General features: G+C 37.4%; 1 protein-coding gene across 6 annotated transcripts in view; it reads right to left on the minus strand.

Annotated features, from left to right (window-relative positions):
• PIEZO2 (piezo type mechanosensitive ion channel component 2) overlaps positions 1 to 13,878 on the minus strand; it is a 641,878-nt gene that overhangs the window by 71,484 nt on the left and 556,516 nt on the right. For all 6 annotated transcript variants that reach the window (XM_090285823.1, XM_090285821.1, XM_090285819.1 and 3 more), the window contains 6 exons: positions 9,576 to 9,819; positions 7,120 to 7,216; positions 5,884 to 6,043; positions 4,310 to 4,399; positions 1,300 to 1,421; positions 184 to 255 (listed from right to left, as the gene is read on the minus strand). In XM_090285823.1, the coding sequence (XP_090141949.1) occupies positions 184 to 255; positions 1,300 to 1,421; positions 4,310 to 4,399; positions 5,884 to 6,043; positions 7,120 to 7,216; positions 9,576 to 9,819 (785 nt within the window). The remainder of the gene's footprint in view (positions 1 to 183; positions 256 to 1,299; positions 1,422 to 4,309; positions 4,400 to 5,883; positions 6,044 to 7,119; positions 7,217 to 9,575; positions 9,820 to 13,878) is intronic.

The following is a 13,878-nucleotide window of genomic DNA, read 5'->3' on the forward strand; positions in this document are numbered from 1 at the left end:
GGAAGATTCTGTATATGGGCTCACAGACCCATTTATATCACAATTTTCCTATACTCTGACCCACTATCAAGTCACAAGGATCAAACCATGCATGGAGTACACAGGCCATGGGGATGCCTGAATTCTGGTCAAGGATATAAGGGTTAGAATTGATGAAATTGTAAGAGGATCGAGAAAACCTACTGGAAGCATGATCAACCCAAGGCCGCCACCACTGCTTTTTTTTGCCCTTGGCTTTCTCTTTGTCTGCTTCTCCTAAAATAAAATATGTCCAAATATTAATTCTTATAAAGTGAGAAAACAAATTTTGAAAACCACGCTTTAACAATTTAATTCTCAAAATCTAGATAAGTTGCAAAAATACATCAGAGGTCAGGAAAATGAACTAAACTGAATCTGAAAAGTTTACATGTATTAGTAGTTGATTTAACAAGGTAAATACTGTGCTCTATTAACATTATGCCACATTTTCATTTTCTTTTTAGTAACTGGGGGCATAGAGAAAATATTTAAAAAAGAGATTATCTGTCAAGAATGCATTTCACAATGAATTTTCTATTGAATTAACATAAAAGAAGCATCACCTAAAATTTATAGAACAATTTAGTGGCAAATAATTTGTTAAAATGCCTATATTCCCATAACCAGACATTTCTATTATGATTATTTTAATTCATAGTGGAAAAATATAAATTTACTGATGATTAATATACTATCATGTAATATTTCTTCTTCAGTTTATTTACATAGGAAAACATGCCAACGCCTATAAGAAGAACTTTTAAACTTAACTGGATATAACATATCTATAATTAGATATAGTAAATATATAGTGCATCTTAATTTTCATTGGAATAGACAATAATTAAATAATATTTTAACTATCATTATTTAGACAACACATAAAATATGCATACATACTTAATTTTCATATAAAATTTATAGAAATCAAAGATTACAGTAGATTGCTTATCTGAAAAATCTTCCCTAATGTAACAAATTAAGCAAATTTATGCCATTTTCATCAGAAACACATCTGTGAAACAAAATCCACATATGTGTTTATTAAAGTTGTCTTGCTAAAGAGAAGATATTTGTAAAGTCATGGATTCATTAAATATGTATTTTATGAAACAAATAAAGGTATTCTATCACAATGGGAAGATACAACTTATTAAGTTAAAAATATATTGATAATATTGGCAGAATGAAAAGTAATGTTATTTTACAGCCCTAACCAATATCATGCTATTATTCAATATCAAGGTACTTGAATAAGAAGGAAATGTCTCAACATACTTTCATCATCATCTTCAGAGAGTTTTTGGATGTCTTGGCCTTCCCCTGACTCCTGGGTCAAGCTCAGCATCCTCTCCTTACCCTTTTTATATTTCTGTTGCCTGGCTTTGATGCGATCCATCCTGTAAGAGGCAAGAGCAGCAGCAATGCCAGAATACATCTGCAGTTATCATGTGATCATACTTTGGCTTTACACTTCTATGTATACAGCAAAAAGCATAAACAAAGTGGTATTTGGTACTTTTGATTGGCTTCTTATTAGAAACAAGTATCTCCATGTTGTTTTTAATATACCCATGTTAATTTCCACAGCACAGATGTTACTATTAACAATATGACCAATAATAATTATACTAAGGTTTGATATGCAATATTTTATGACCACTTACATCTTGTACAATAGGCATTCTGAATACAGCAAATTATGAAATAGAAGTTCTTTGTTCTCCCAGAATTTGCATTTTTATAATATCTGTATACCTTACATATTGTTGTGAACATTAAATGAAGAAATATATGAATGTGAGAACTGTTTTGTAAATAGCAAGTCACTCTTCAAATGTTCATAAGTCTTTTGTTAGACCCTATAGCATAGAGAGTGTAACAACGCCACCCAGGAAGCAAAGGTAAACACAAAACTGTCAGGATAGCACAGATTATGATAGAGATCCCAGAGACGCAGCTGACCAGACAGCAAATATCTAATCTAATGGCTCAGCAGATAGAAAATCTTTCTGAGGCACAGTTCAGATCTTTGGTTATATGAATGCTTACAGACCTAACAGCAGATCTTAAACAAGATGTGGAAGAAATGAAGGCTAGTCCCATTGAAATGAATGAAAATGCATACAAAACAAGTGTTGAGGGAAAGAAAACTAGGGATCAAATCAACAAATTGGAGCATAGGGAAGGAACAAACAGTCAACCAATGCAGAAAGAGGAAACAAAGTGTGAGGAAAATGAGGAGAGGCTCAGAAACCTATGGGACAGCTATAAGCAGGCCAATATCCAAATCACAGGATTTCTAGAAGATAAAGAAGAAGAATTAGAAATTGAAAAATTATGTGAAAAGGTAATGAAGCAGAACTTCCCTAACGTGGGGAAGAAAATAGACTTACAGGTCCAGGAAGCACAGAGAGTTAAAAAAAAAAAAAAAAAAAAAAAACTGGACCCAGGGAGAACCACACCAAGATACATTATAATCAAAATATCAAAGATTGAGGATAAAGAGAGAATTTTAAAAGCAGCAAGAGAGAAGAAAAGATTTATGTACAAAGGGGTCCCAATAAGCCTATCAGCTGATTTCTCAAAAGAAACTCTGCAGGCAAGAAGAAACTGGCAAGAAATATTCAAAGTAATGAAAAGCAAAAACCTACAACCATGGTTATCTAGTGAAGCTGTCATTAAAAATAGAAGGACAGAGAAAGTGCTTCCAGGGCAAAGTAAAACTGAAGGAGTTCATCAGATCCAAACCACTGTTATATGAAATGTTAAAGGGACTTGTTTAGTAGAAAGAGGACCAAAACTATGAACATTAAAATGAAAACTGTATCACAACAACCAACAACAGAAACTAGGAAACCAAAACAAAGGCAAACTAAGTAGGCAATGAGAGGGGAAAAAGAATTATAGGTACGGGGAACATTTTGGGTGGAGATCAGTGTGGAAGGGGAAGGGAGGGAGATGGTACAGGAATTAAGAAGCATAGTAGGAGAGAGTGGAGTAGATAGGAAGATGTTGAGAAGAACTATATGCACAACCAATGGGCATGGACTAAGGTGGGGGACAACTGGAGGGAGGGGGGTCACTGGGTGGAGGGGAACAAAGGAAAAAGAAATTGGGACAACTGTAACAGCATAATCAATAAAGCATATTAAAAAAAGAAAATTTCAATTAAGTGAATTATAGTAACAGCCTTCACTTATACAAACACATACTAAATGTGGGTCTAAATTTGTTATTTCTCTAGACTTGATTTAGGTAGTTAGAAACAACAATAGCAGCAGTTACACTCTATCTATTACACTATATATCTCACATCTTTGACTGTGCAATTAATTTATACTAGCAGATATTTTTGCCTGGGTAAAAATGAGGCCAGAATGGAATGAAGCAGATTAGCAGACACAGGGATTTTTTTCTTATAGTCTAATAGGGTGTCTTCATTTTCTTGGGGAAAGTGGTTAGATTCTGAATTATAGGCCATCAGCTCTTAAACCTGTCCCCCAAACATATTAAGGGATGCCAATCCTCAGAAGTAGCACTTATTGCTGAAATTTCACTCTAAGAAAATTCTTTACAATTTTATTTTTTAAAAATTTAGAATTCTCAAACCCTTTGGGTGAAGTCAACCTATTACTTGACTTCTCCAGAATGTTGTGGTGGAAAAGGTCTTGAACTGAATATAAGGAAATATAAGTTGTAATACTTCTAGTGCTGCCTCCAGTTTGTTCTGAATTTTAAGTTATCTAATATGGTAGGTCATCAATTTCTCCTCCAAGGGACTGGATTATGTTATCTCTAAAGATCCTTCCAGAGCCAGGACTCTTCATTTATTCCCTTAACCCACAGCTGTAACGATCATTTTCTCCAAGTGCTTGGCACTGGGCAAGATGCTGTCTCATTCATTAACTTGTTTCATCTTAATAAAAACGCAGGTAGAACTGTGAGCCCTAATTTAGAAACAGAAAATTAAAATTCAGAGAGTATGAATGACTTGCTCAAATTTACAGAGTAAATAGCCAAACTAAGACTTGACACTGACTTTACCAAAGCTGGTTCCCTTTTTACCATATGGCAATGATCTTTCTTTTTAATGACTTCAGTTTTCAGACTATCCGGTGTAAGTGTTAATATCTGATGCAAGAGTAAATACCTGGGAAGTTGGGAAAGTTAACATGAACAGGATTTTTAGCAGACTGAGGCTTCTCAAGAGCTGAGAGTGTCTGAGTGGGATCATACAAACCAAAAAATAAAGGGAATGAAGGAGAATAGAATAAAGCATCCTTACTGCCTCTTCAGCTGATCCATTGACTTTTTCTCTTCCTCGATTCTTGCTTTTACAGCCTTTACAATTGTGGCCCGGAAAAGTTCAGCCCCTCTAAAGGAAAATTAGAAACATAGAGCAAATTAGTACTTGTATTGTTGCTACTGACCTTGCCCTAAAATGACTACTACGGGATAAAAAACAGTTCTTGGGCTGTTGACTGGAGTTTCCTGGCTGGGAGTGGGAGTCACCAGGCTCTTTGTAGAAGCCCCTTCCCAGTAAATGAACATGGTGCAACCTCCCCCTGACAAGGAAGGCTTTCTCACAGCTCTGAGAGATCAGTAAAAATAAAATGGTTTGTGTTTTCTAAGATATTAAAAGCTATGTGCTTCTTTAAACCTGTCCCACAGAATGTTATACTTCAGCAAGGTGTTACTGACCTGACTTTATTTTAGTTGTCCCACTAAAGAATATTTGCAAGAAGTGAGTTCAGACTAGTTTTCTACTCAATAAGCAGAAAAGGGTATGGAGTGTGCTGAGGATTCCTTCAGGGAACATGCAAAGTTGGAGTATAAGCCCCATCAATGGAATTTTCAGTCTCTTGCCTCTTTGATTCGCTTCTTTCTATCCTTCCCCTCCCTTCTGTTTTTTATTTTTATTTTCATTTTTTTATCCTCTCTCACATTTCAAGCCAACTTAAGGGATCCCACAGATCTTATCAACCTCTCTTATCTTCAACTCTGTCCCATTGTCATAGGTCACAATCACTTGGTGAATCTTAAGTCTAGAGAATCCCAATGGTGTGTCAGTCCTGTGCTTGGATGGCTGTCATCAGAGGTACAGAAAACACGTGCCTGGCCAACCATCCACTGCACCACTCTCTGGAAACTCTTCTGCTCCTCTCTAATTATTATTTCAAATTTCCTACCCTTTTCTCAAATCTTGAATTCTGTCAAGGGTTTTTCACTCCTAGTAAATTACCTAGCTTCCTACTTCGCAGAAAGAACTGAAGTCATGAAGCAATTTTTTGTTCAGCTTTCTGCCATTTATCCTGTGGATGCCCTTTCCTGCAGTGACAGAGGAAGAGATGACATTCTCCTGCTGAGGTCTGCCTGTGCAGGTTCCTTCCCCACCTGCAGCCTGAGGGACTCCACCCTTCCCTTTATTCCTCTCTTCCTGCATTTTCAGCTTTCCTCTGCTATTGAAACCTGCTTATAAGAAGAATGCAAACATTCTTAAATCTTAGATAAAGAACCTATGTACACTCCACAGTTTCCTGTGTGTAGCCTTACATCACTGTCCTTGAAATCAAATACTTTGCAGTCGCTGTTTGCAACTCTTTACTTATTACCTCAGCTCACTGGTGTTTGGCTCTGATTATCACCTGTCAAGTTCACTGATTTCACTGCTCAAGTGGCTGGTGTCTCTGAAATGGGTACAGCAGTGAAGGGAATCACACACCTAGCCATTGACACTCCCATCTCAGTGGCATTCCTTTTAATACTTAGTCCTCTTCACAGTCTTTCCCCCTAAACTTACAAATCAGGAGCAACAACTGGAAGAAGAGTGAGTGGAGTCTAACAAGAAGTCTGCCATACCTCGATGCCAGGATCTGTGAAGCTTTTATATCCGCCACAACATGTAGGAAATAGTAACTCATAAAAACTCTTCTCTGCAGCAGAAGAAAGGCAAAACATATGCTGTCCCAAATAATTCCTGCTTCACCACTGGGTAGTTTACATGAGGAATCATCTTCAGCTGGGGCAAAAAATAAAAAATAGTTAAAATTAACATCCATTTTCATTGTTTTTTTTATAAAACCTGTGGTGTGATCAGGCTTTGGTAATCACATAGGCATGAAAGCAACATTCTGATCCATCAATTTGCATATAAGTTGATTTATGAACAAGCAAAATCACACACTTCAAATCCAGTATGAACATTAATTTATAAGGCTGACCACAGAGTAAACTCTTGGCAATATAAGGAAGAAGAGAGGCTCTTTGCCAAGGAGGTCTCCTGAGTATACCTCTCTTTTAGGGAGAAAGGGACTCCCTGCCCCTCAACTCCCAACAAGGGCCATAAAAAATAATATCTGCATGTCTCAAGCCAGAGGCAATGCTCTGAATGGGCTCTACCCAGAGGTAGGCAGCACAGTGGAGTCTATTAGAAGAAAGTGTTTTCATAACATAATTGATCCTAAGTCAAAACAAATTCTCAGTGACTCTTCATTTTTAGCCAAGTATAGCCTAGATTGGCAGCCACAGTGGGGGAGCATCTTGTTCAAATTGTCCCTATTCTGGGCACCATGAAGGAATATGTGTGGTGTTGCTCTGGGTTCTGGTGCAAGAGGCAGAAAGATGGAAATGTGGCTTCTGCCTCTGGTCCTGGTGGGAGTCTAACTCCAGAAATTCTGCAGCTCTTCCCATTTATTTCCTGAATTTGAGGTTCTCTGAGCTTCCTGAAGAGAGAAGAGCCTGGAAGTCAAAATAACATTGACGACTCAAGCTTCTAACTGCAATAACCACAAGTTTGAGTGGGTTTCTGTAAACATTCCTATCCATAATGCAAAAAGGTTCAGGAAGTTATTACAGGCCACACCCAACCCCAGACCTGCCAGGATTTGGGATGTTTGTAGATGACAATCTAAACCATTTTTCATTATGGACAATAGATTCACAATGCAGAGCAATCCTATAGCCTCCATGTAGATCAAACTGAACTCCACTTTTATCTCTTTTCTTTATATGTTTTGGCTCAACTTTTAAAGTAGAACAGTACAGCTGTCCTTCCTTCTTTGTTCTTCCATTCCCAAATATGCTTTTCATACTTACGCATTTTATAGCCTTTGACTGTGCAGGCCAGGCTGAAAGCTTGGATCAACCAGCAACTGTTTTTAACCAATTTTTCAATGTATCCACATGCTCCTATCTGAAAAACAAATGAAAAAGGCAAATTCTAAAACTCTGCATGCAGGAAAAAAGCTTGATGTCTTGTGATTTTAACGTGCAAGATTTCACAAAGTCTCAGTGCCAATGATTATGGGAGGCACCAACAGTACCTAAAACTACAGGTACCATGGAGCAGTGCTTCAGGAACACCATCATTTCCTAAAGGAAATTAAGCCAAATGTGTAAAGAGTCTTTAGTGTGATATTTTATGCACTTGGAAGCAACTCTCTTTTAAAAGAGGAAATATTGGATTATCTTAGAAATAAGCTAAGCTCTGTGATAGCAAAAGGGTAAGCACTGAATCCCAGAAGTTTGATTTCAGTACAGTAATTTTCTGGTAAAGCACACATAGTAAACCTATGCTGTTTGCCAGGACATCATCACAACACATAAGCTGCATGATATATAGTTCTTAGAGTAGGAGCACAGTGTATGTTTTGATGCTTTTTTTGGCTAATTATCTGGATAAAAAATCTTTTCGTTGTTGACTTGCATGTGATTATCTCATAACAATGCTTTCTTGTCATATGTTAAGTTCACATCCTAAAGGGGGGTAATTTAAATAAACATTAATTATTGCAAACCAACATATAAGGGTAATGGCTGAATTATGTATGTTCCCCTGGGAACTTTTGAGATCAGAGAATATAATTATGATTTGATCCCAAATCAGCAGTTACCCAGTATTAGTATCCAATAGAATGTGCTTTCTGAATTCATATTTTAGCCCTACACAGTCATGCTTTTGTTCAGTTTCCCTAAATTGGAATTATTCTCCCCACTTTGTCTCCCTGGACACACCACAATCTGTCTTTCAAGTCTCTGTTGGGTTCAAATGGCATTAGTGCCAAGAAGCCTGTTCCCAACTTATCTAGGCAATGTATTAGGTACCCTTTTTTTGTTTTATTTTTTCTGAACTGTTGTAATAATTAGCATCAAAAGAGCACATTATAATTATAAGTAGTTTGATCTTCCCTTTTTAAAAATGTGAGTTCCTTGAGGGTAAAATTTGAGTACTATTTCTTTTTAGCACTTCAAGATATAAAAGTGCCTAGCAAAACACAGTACAATATAGGTTTAGAGAATAATTGAAGGAATGGATTTTGTAAACACACATTTTTGAGGAATGGTTGTAAGGATCAGGTTAACCATCAGACTGGCTTTAGAATGCAATGGTGTTCTGTTGTCCTGTCTCACATTCTCTCCTGTAACTCCCAATACTACCCCAAATATAAATAAACACTGGTGAGGTAAAATTGGTAAATAAAAGACACTTTTAGTATGAACTAGCAATTAACATTTTAATGGGTTGTAGAAAACATAAATTATTCAATACATATTTATGGTAACACAGACTTGACTTTCCAAGACCTCTAAACACAGCAATGGATGTGCCTCCTCCCAAAAAATCAAATGGTTTGACAGTTAGATTGCCTGCCTAGTGAGCTCATCTTTAAGTAGTTAGAAAGAGGAGAAGCAGGAAGTCATTACATCACTGTTCTTCTAATGCATCATCAGGTATAACCTGGGAGTAGCAGGCACTAGACTAACTTTAAGTTAGGTCCAACTTGAGATGTATTAACTCCTCCAGTTCATGAAAGATTATTGTTGTTTAATATCCTGAAACAATAAATAACTGGTGTCCTTGTGGTCCAAAATATTTTTACATGGCTCTTGAATTACAAAGGAGGAGTTTGAGTTATCTACCAGGTCAGGGGAAAAGTTGTGTTTTGGAACATGGAGTTTTAAAAAGAAGAACAGCCAAACTTTGTAGAAGAGGGGGATTGTGCCTCAACTCTCAGTTGTTTTAGCTGGGCCCTGATCACAATACCTGTGCTCTGAGGCAGCCATGAACCTCTGTGTCTATACACATCTTATGCATACATAAAACATTCATATTACCAATAGCTTATTCCATCTCATTCTCCATCCCACACAGTATTTTAGAGAACTATTCTCATTTTATTTAATACTTCTATAACTCTTTCTAGATAAGAGAGTTGCTTTTAGCCAACATGATATGACTTTAAAGTGATGATAAATTATTTCTCAGAAGAGATGGGATTTTAATGAATAAAATATGTTTTGAGTTTATTCCTATGAATACATATCCTCTCATCATGTGACCTTGAGATGGTAGAAATAAGCAAAAAGGATTCTGTTTAATATGGCAAAACAAGGAGTAATAATAAATGGTCATTTGAATTCTGAATTTGCAGCATCTCATTTGGGGCTTTTAAGAGAGCGACATGATGGACAATGGGTTTTAATAGCCACTGAATAGACTGTTTACTTGTACACTGAAACCACAAATGTGTTACACAGTGGGAACCACTTACTGACAGTATGTTTTTCATAGTAATCACAAAAACGTTGTATGCAATCAGCCAGTCCCAATAATGGAGGATGCTCTTGATAGGTTTCAATAGCAAATCACCCCCAAAGAGCAGGAAATAAAAACAGGCCACCAAGTAACCCATGCAAAAGATGCTGATCCTTGTTGTTCCGGTGATGAAGATGATTGTGAGGACGAACCAGAAGAGGTAGCTGAAGATAATCACTTTGGACATGTCTAAATATGATCTGAAAAACAAAACAAAACCATCAAAAGACAATAACAAAAACAAAGAAAAAATTAAGTTGGGAGATTCTACTTTAATTAGGGGGAAAATCATACTATTTATTTGACTTCACTTTGCAAGTAATACTATCAGCTCTGTATTCATCTTTCATCTGACACTGCCTGATCTACAGAAAATCCTCCCTGAAATATTAATGGATGAATAGGTAAGTTGTGAAAACACTGTGTGCATGTTTATCATCAACTGATTTTGGGCCAAATTTTCCACAAACAGCAACATTTTCTGCATACTATTTGAGTTCTCAGAAGTCCTCTCTTTCTATAGGAGGCTTGAGTAATTGTATGGCAAAGAAAATTCTAAGATACAGATGCCTTCTGGAGCAAAAGAACAGTTAGGAATGCATTTCTTTTAAAGCTAAAAGAGTTCATTACTACTAAACCAGTATTACAAGAAATATTAAGGAAACTTCTTTAAAAATAAGAGGTAAAAGAACATAAATATAAATAAAATGGCAATACTTACCTACATATCAATAATCACTTTAAATGTAAATTAATGTGTTGATCAATGGATGTAGAGTAACTTACTAAATAAGAAAAAAAGACCTATAGGTTTGCTGTCTTTAAGAGACCCACTTCAGATTGAAAGACACACAGAATGAAAAGATATGGATGAAAAAAGATGTTTCATGCAAATGGAAATGAAAAATGTTATAAAAGACTAAAATAAGAGACAAAAAAGACATTACATAATGATAAACAGATCAATCCAACAAGAGAATATAATCCTTATAAAGTTATGCACCCAACTTAGTAGCACCAAGATATATAAAGCAAATATTGATGGACATCAAGGTAGAGATTGACAATAATACAGTCATAGTAAGAGACTTTAATACACCATTGATTTAATAGAGTTTCCAGAAAAAAAATCAATAAGAAAATAGTGGCCTTAAATGACACATTAGACTAGATAAATTGAATTGATATTTTTAGAGTATTTTTACGCCAAAATAACAGAATATGTGTTTTTTTCAAGTGCACATGGAACATTTTCCAGAATAGAGCACATGTTAGCCACAAACAAGTCTCAATAAATTTAAAAAGACTGAAATCATATCAAGCATCTTCTCTGTCCACAATGACATAAAACTAGAAATCAATTACAAGAAGAAAGCTAAAAAAAACACAAGCACATGGAGGCTAAATAACATGTTACTAAACGATGAATCAGTTAACAATACAATTATGGAAGAAATCAAAAGATACCTGAGACAAATTAAAAAAAAAAAAAAAAAACAACCAAAAATCCAAAATCTATGGGACAGAGCAAAAGCAATTTTTAGAGATAAATTCATAGAAATATAGACCTACCTCAAGAACAACAACAAAACTCAACTAAACAAACTAATCTTACATCTAAAGGAACTAGAAAACGAACAACAAACAAATCCCCAAGGGAGTAGAAGAAAGGAAATAATAAAGGCCAATGTGGAAATAAACAAAATAGAAAAAGGACAATGCAAGAAGTAAATAAAACCAAAACTCGTTCTTTGAAAAAATAAACAAAATAGATAAACCCTAAGTAAAATTCATCAAGAAAAAAGAAGAAAGGATCCAAATGAATTAATCAGAAAAAAAGAGAATGACAACTGACATCACAGAAATACAAAAGATTATAAGAAAATACTTTGAACAACTATATGCCAACAAATTGGACAACCTAGAAAATATGGATAAATTCCTAAAAACAAATAATCTTCTAAGACTGAATCAAGAAGAAACATAAAAGCAGAACAGATTGATTACTATGAACAAAATTTAATTAGGAATTAAAAAACTCAAAAAAACAAAAGTCCTGGACTGTATGACACCAAACATTCAAAGAAGAATTAACACCTATTCTTGTCAAACTGTGTCAAAAAATTCAAGATGAGGGAAGGCTCCCAAACACATTTAACAAGGCTAGCATTACTCTGATTTTAAAACCACAGAAAGACACTACAAAGAAAGAAAATATAAGCCAATATCCCTGATGAACATAGACACAAAAAAATCTTCAGCAAAATATTAGCAAATGGAACTCAGCAATACATTGAAGAGATCATACACCATGATCAAGTAGAATTTATTCCTGAGATGCAAGATTGGTTCAATACCTGCAAATCAATTAAGGTGATACACCACATAAACAATAAATAAAAATCATATGATCATATCTATAGATGTAGAAAAAGCATTTGACAAAATCCAGCATCCATTTATGATACAGTGGAAATAAAGTAAACATTACTCAACATATGAAAAACTTACAGATAACATTATACTTAATGGGGAAAATCTAAAAGTGATTTCCTTAAAATGAGAAACAAGACAAGGTTGTCCATTATCAACCCTTTTATTCAACACAGTATTGGATGTCCTAGCCACAGGAATAAGACAAGAAAAAGAAATATAAGGCATCCAAATTGGAAAGGAAGAAGTAAAACTGTCATTATTTGGAAATGACATGATATGGTATATAGATAACCCTAAAGATTACACTAAAAAATACTAGAACTGATACATGAATTCAGTAATAGCAGGATAAAAAATTAATATTCAGAAATTGGTTCCATTTTATTCACCAATAATAAACTATCAGAAGGAGATATTAAGAAAAATACTATACAGAGAGGTTCAAAGATGGCGGAGGAGTGAGGGGAGGCTGCACTTTCTTGCTCCCAGGACCTGTCTGTAGTTTGGACTAATTGCAGACAGAACATCTCAGTTAAGATCTGGATACCGACAGGAGTTGAGCCTTGGCACTGCTGGATCAGAGAAGACCATCTGGGAGTGACCTGTTTGGTGAGGATAGCAGAGGAGAAAGGGACGAGATAGGATTTCTGACTGGGTTGGCTTCCCAAGCTGAAGCTGGAAGTACACAAAAACTTTTTAGTGACCACAGGTTTCCCCAGAGAAGAATCAGGAGGAGAGTGGGGCTCTGCCTGCTGGCAGAGCCAGGAGTAGGACAGATGGCATCTGGAGCTGAGAGGCAAGAAACAGCACACTGCTGTGTATGTATGAATATGTTTTTCCTTTTTCTTTTTTTCTTTTGTTGTTTGTGGAGAGGGGAGGAAAGGTTAGGGGTGGGACTAGATTCTTGAGGAGTGCAGGTGCAGAAGTGCACTCACCCCATCCCCAATCCTCCTCCTGGGTCACGCAAGCACACACAGGGAGATGCCCCCATCTGCCCACCCAGGCGCACAACCAACTCGCTGGCCGCCACGCCCAGGTGCCCCTGGGGCCCACCCGAACAAACACAAAATCACCGCTCCAGCTGACAGGCACAGACACCCGCCTCCAACATGCTCAGGTGCCTGTGGCCCCGCACCAACGGGTGCAAAGTCAACTCATCTGGTGCACTGGCCACCATGCGCAGGCACCCCTGGCCTGCCCCAATAGGCGCCAAGACAATGTGCCAGCCACTTGCCCAGGTACTACTCGGCATGCCCCAGTGGGCGCAAGAACAGTGGGCCAGCCGCAGCTCACAGATGTCCACCTCTGCCATGCACAGGTATCCGGGCTCTCGCCTCAAAAGGCAAAAAAACAACTCCTCGGGTGTGGCCCAGCAGGCGTGAGGCTAGCGCTCCCAATGCTGCACACAGGTGCACACTGCTGCTGCCGCACCTAGGCACCTTTGGCCCACCCCAATAGGCGCCAAACCAATGCACTGGCCACCCCGCATGGGTGTCACTGAGGTGTGACCCAGCAGGCGTGAGGCTAGCACTCCCAATGCTGCACACAAGAGCACACTGCTGCTGCCGCGCCCAGCCACCACTGGCCCACCCCAGTTGGCACCAAACCAACAAACTGGCCACCGCGCCACCTGGGCACACCCCAGAGGGTGCAAGACCAGCGGGCTGGCTGCTGTGCCTAGGTACCCACTGCCAAAGTACACAGGTGCCTGTGGCCCCACCCCAACAGACATAAAACCAACTTACCAGCAGCCACACACGGGCACAGGTGCTACCTGGACCCACCCCAACGGGCATGAAACCAATGCACCACCCATCCCAATA

Source organism: Furipterus horrens, unplaced genomic scaffold (genome assembly GCF_987537825.1).
Source record: "Furipterus horrens unplaced genomic scaffold, mFurHor1.1.pri manual_scaffold_8, whole genome shotgun sequence".
Taxonomy (NCBI): domain Eukaryota; kingdom Metazoa; phylum Chordata; class Mammalia; order Chiroptera; family Furipteridae; genus Furipterus; species Furipterus horrens.